The following is a 4,618-nucleotide window of genomic DNA, read 5'->3' as shown; positions in this document are numbered from 1 at the left end:
ATCCCCAACCAAATTTAGCAGCCCAAATTCAAAAAACAAGTCCAATGGGGACATTAAATTGAAACAGATGGCATAATTACTCTACCGTCTGTATACTACAGACGCTTTAACGCACGAATCTCTTCTTCTCACTTCACTTCTTCAATTCCTCACTCCTCTTCACTCCCAAAAACCAAAAACAAAAGCAATTCGATTTTAGAAATTCAATTTTAGAAACAATTCCTCACTCCTCTTCCTCTTCAATCATAAGTTTCACTCTCTCCTATTGAAATTCAATTTTAGAAATGTTAATTGAATTCATTTTAGAATTGAATTAGAATTGCAAATTTGATTTTAGAATTGAATTGAATGAATGATAGTTTGAATTGCATTGAATGTTTTTTTTTAAAAAAAAAAAAAAAAAAAAAATTAAGCTGAGGTTAGGTAGACCTCCACCTGCATTGATTTAACCTTTTTTTTTTTTTTTACATATATTTGTCCTCTAGCATCATCATTTACAATACTCTGCGGCATATGATCTAATGGAGGGACAAAATGGAAAGAAATATTACAATTACCCTGATGTAAAGAAGCTAAAAAATCTGTCGCTCTGTTTACTTCTCTATACACATGTGAGACTGATATATAGGTAAACTTTTCCTTTTTCTGCTCGATGGCTTCAAGCATATCCAGACAGTACCATGGTGGCTTCTCTAGCTTGTTGATGGCCTTCACTTCCCTTAAGGAATCAGATTCCATCTCCACTTCCTTATATCCCTCTGTCAGGCATCTTTGTAAACATACATCGATGGATTTTAGTTCTTGAAAGAGCACTGAGTACATACCTCCACTTCCACTAAAACAAGCTAAAACACTACCTTCTTTATTCCTTATCATACCGCCATGACTAGGACCATTGTTACTCAATGCACCATCAGTATTTGCTTTAACTTGTTCTCCAAGAGGTGGCTTCCAGTAGCATTCAGTAAATCGTGGAGTCTTCAGTTGGATTTCTATGTTAAGATGGTGAAATAAGTTCCTAGCAGTGATAAAGTCTTTGATTTCCGATTTCAGAACTTTCAAATACCTTCTTAACTCCCTTACCATTTTCTCAAATAGCATCTTGACTGGTTTAGAGCTTTGTTGAAACTTGCGAGCATTTATTTCCTTTCATATACTATCTACTGCTACACAGAAAAAGACTTTGTATATTTCCCCTACCTCTTCAAGCTTACATAGTCTTTGGATCGAGGACCATTCTCTGTTTGCTGTTCTGTTATTCGTAGATATGCCCAGCAATTGCTTGACTTTTGTAATCATCTCCTTTGAATAAGAGCATTCAAAAAACAGGTGTTCCGAGAACTCTCTACTATTATTGCAAAGACAACAAGATGAAGAAGAAATGATTTTTCTTTGCATTAATTGATCTTGAGTTGGAATACTGTTTGAGAAAAGTTGCCAGGTGGTAAATGAACATCTTAGCAGCACCCATCTTCCCCAAACCATCTTGTGCCATTTTTTCTTTTCTCTTCTCTGGGTTAGTGCATCATAGGCACTATGAGATGTGAATTGGCCACTCTAGTGTGGTGTCTAAACTATCTTATCTAATGGAAGATGATTATTGATCTCCATTGCCTTAATATCCTCTTTCAGATTATGCGACTCTAACCCATGTACTTCCTCATTCCACGTCCCATTCTCAATGAGTGCACTCAGTTTTGTGTTCATAGGGAAATTCCACTCTGCTTTGGCTTCTTCATCCTCTATCAGTGGTGATCGAGAGCACCATATATCATGACATAAGAAGATGTCATTCCCATTTGCAATGGTATATCTTATGAATTTTTTGGCAATAACTCTTGTATTCAGAATACTTCGCCAAGTCCACGAGCAATCTTGTGGCACCTTCATAGACCAAAAAAAAAATTTGTTCTTGATGTGTTGCTTCCAAGTCTAATCCACCCATATAGTATCTTCTTTTGTTACCAGTTTGAAGATCAGCCCACAATAAGCCCCTATATTCCATCTGTGCAAGTTCATAAATCCTAACCCTCCTTCGTCTTTTGGTTGACATACAATCCTCCAGCTAGCTTGGTGATAGCCTTTATGAATAGAATTTCCAGACCATAAGAACTTAGCACAAATTCTTTCAACTTCCTCGAGCACCGTCTTTGGTAATATGAAAGTTCTGGCCCAGTAAGTGTAAAAAGAAAGCAGCACCGATTGTATTAATTGCGCTATTCCTAAATGAGAAAGAAGTCTCGATTTCTAGTTTGTAATATGTCTTGTTACCTTCTCCATAAGAGGTTGATATTCCCTTATGCCCAACCTAGCAGAGATGAGTGGTAATCCTAGATATCGCACTGGTGGCTTTATTAACTCCACACCCAAAATAGAAGCCATAGATAAAGAGTCCTGCTCATTTAGACCTCCAGCTAATAAAGATGTCTTGTGCTTGTTAATCTGTAATCCAGTCGCTTTTCCAAACAAATCAAGACAGTCCTTGATTGCTTGAACAGACGTAACCTCCCTTTACCAAATATGAGAATATCATCTGCAAATGCCAAATGGGATAGCCTCATCTTCTTGCATTTTGAATGGTACTTGATGGACTTATCATTAATCTTTTGCTTGAGAATACCTCCTAGAATCTCCATGACGAGCACAAAGATATATGGAGATAAAGGATCTCCTTGACGAACTCCTCTTCCACCAGAAAAGAAACCCTCGGGCAAACCATTTATAATAACAGAATAGGATGGAGTTGAAAAGCACAGTTCAATCCATTTGAACATGTTAGGAGGAAATTTGAATAGTTTAAGCATGGCTTTGATAGTCTCCCAACTAACCATGTCATATGCCTTCCTAATGTCTACCTTGATGGTACATCTGGGTGTACCATTCTTCCTGTCATAGCTTCTGAGGAGTTCATGAGGTAAGAGTATGTTGTCTTGGATTGATCTGCCAGGGATGAAAGCAGATTGATTAGTCTGCACTAGATCATTGATAACAAGCTTTATCCTATTTGAGATGACTTTAGATATGCATTTGTATATAGTGTTACAAAAGGCAATTGGTCTAAAATCCTCAACCTTTGAGGGAGAGCTGAATTTAGGAATGAGACATAGAAAAGTAGCATTAACACCTCTAGGAAATCTACAATAAGAGAAAGCATTTAAAATTGCAGTAGTGAAATCTTGACCAACGATAGACCAACATTTTTTGAAAAAAAATGGAGTGAATCTATCTGGTCCCGGAGATTTGTTGTCCTTCATATCAAAGAGAGTTGTTATGATTTCTCTGCTGTAACTTCTACATCAAGAAAAAGTTGCATCTGTTCAGGAACTGTGGCTCTGACTTGAAATTGATTAAAGAACTCCTCATCATATATCTCTCCAACCTCTACTCCCAGCATATTAGTGTAGCAATCTAATATAACTTTGATTACTTCAGCCTGACCAGTTATAGTTGCACCTTGTGAATCCTTTATAGCCCAGATACCATTTTTCACTTTCTTTTCTTCCAGAGATTGAAAAAGAAGGCAATACACTTATCTCCTTCAAGCATCCATTCACTATCTTGTTTATCCTTAATCTCAGAGGACTCAAATCTTGCTAACTCACTATACCTCTGCAGAGCTTCTTTCTCCTTCTATCCCAAAAACGGATCCATTAGTTTATTTTGAATTTGCTTATGTATATCATACAAACTTTTTGTAGCTTGCAACACCTTTTCATGTATATCAGAGAAATTACTTCGCGCCCATGGCTTAACTCTCTCCTTGAGCAATTTCAATTTTTGCATTAGAACATACATGGGATTAGAGAAATTATTAACCTTCTAGACTTCTTGCAAAATATTTTGGAATTCCAACTGTTCTACCCAATAATTCTTAAATTGGAAAGGTGTTGGCTTGCTATTGAAATCATTCCAAAAGAGAAAAATAGGTGAATGATCCGACACCCCTTGAGGTAAGAATTCTACCTTAGAGGATGAGTGCTCATCATTCCATTGACTATTCACTAAGCATTTGTCAATCTTAGACATGATTCTGCCTTTTCCTTCCACCTTATTGTTCCATGTGTGAAAGAATCCATTGTAACTCAGATATGATAATCCTGTTTTTTGCAGACAGTCCACAAACTCCTCTACTTCTCTAGGATGCATAGGTCTACCACCGACTCTCTCTTCGGCTTTTGTTATATTGTTAAAATCACCTACTACACACCAAGGTAAGTTAATAAAATTATGCAGGGTCACTAATTCTTGCCAGAGATTAAGTCTGAGAGTCTTTGAATTTCTGGCGTAGATCACTGTTAAGTAGAAGTCTTCATCAGTAGGCTTGAATCTAACTTTGCAATGAATATACTGATCAAATTCTTATATCTTGCCGATGTCAATCTTATATGAATCCCAACAAATCCAGATACACCCTGCAGGATCCTTTCCATAGTTATTTGTATGCTCCCAAGATGGACAACAAGTGTTTCTAATAAACTCATACTTATTCATCCTTACTTTAGTTTCTAGTAAACAAAACACACTAAGTTTCTTGTCCACTCTTAACTTGTTTATTTCTCTTGCTTTTTCAACCTCATTTGCACCTCTAACATTCCAAAAGCACATTGATGTAATCATC

At 36.7% G+C, this 4,618-nt stretch overlaps 1 protein-coding gene across 1 annotated transcript; it reads right to left on the bottom strand.

The window, feature by feature from the left end:
• Positions 1-223: 223 nt before the first annotated feature.
• LOC147503039 (uncharacterized) lies at positions 224-1,086 on the bottom strand. Its single transcript, XM_086604693.1, has 2 exons — positions 469-1,086; positions 224-262 (listed from the first exon to the last, which is right to left on the bottom strand). Exons 1-2 carry the CDS (start codon positions 1,084-1,086, stop codon positions 224-226), a joined length of 657 nt encoding a protein of 218 aa, XP_086460819.1.
• Positions 1,087-4,618: the final 3,532 nt, after the last annotated feature.

Source organism: Coptis chinensis, chromosome 4 (genome assembly GCF_015680905.1).
Source record: "Coptis chinensis isolate HL-2020 chromosome 4, ASM1568090v1, whole genome shotgun sequence".
In the NCBI taxonomy this organism is placed as follows: domain Eukaryota; kingdom Viridiplantae; phylum Streptophyta; class Magnoliopsida; order Ranunculales; family Ranunculaceae; genus Coptis; species Coptis chinensis.
The sequence above is the reverse complement of the archived record's forward strand: the minus strand, read 5'-3'. Positions and strand labels throughout refer to the sequence as shown.

Bases quoted from the DNA above. Each gene is read 5' to 3' on its own strand.
- LOC147503039 (XM_086604693.1), bottom strand. From the start codon at position 1,086: ATGGTAAGGGAGTTAAGAAGGTATTTGAAAGTTCTGAAATCGGAAATC. The intron at 263-468 runs GTAAAAAAAAAA...GAATTTCAATAG, and splicing joins ATGCTAGAGGACAAATATAT to GAGAGAGTGAAACTTATGAT.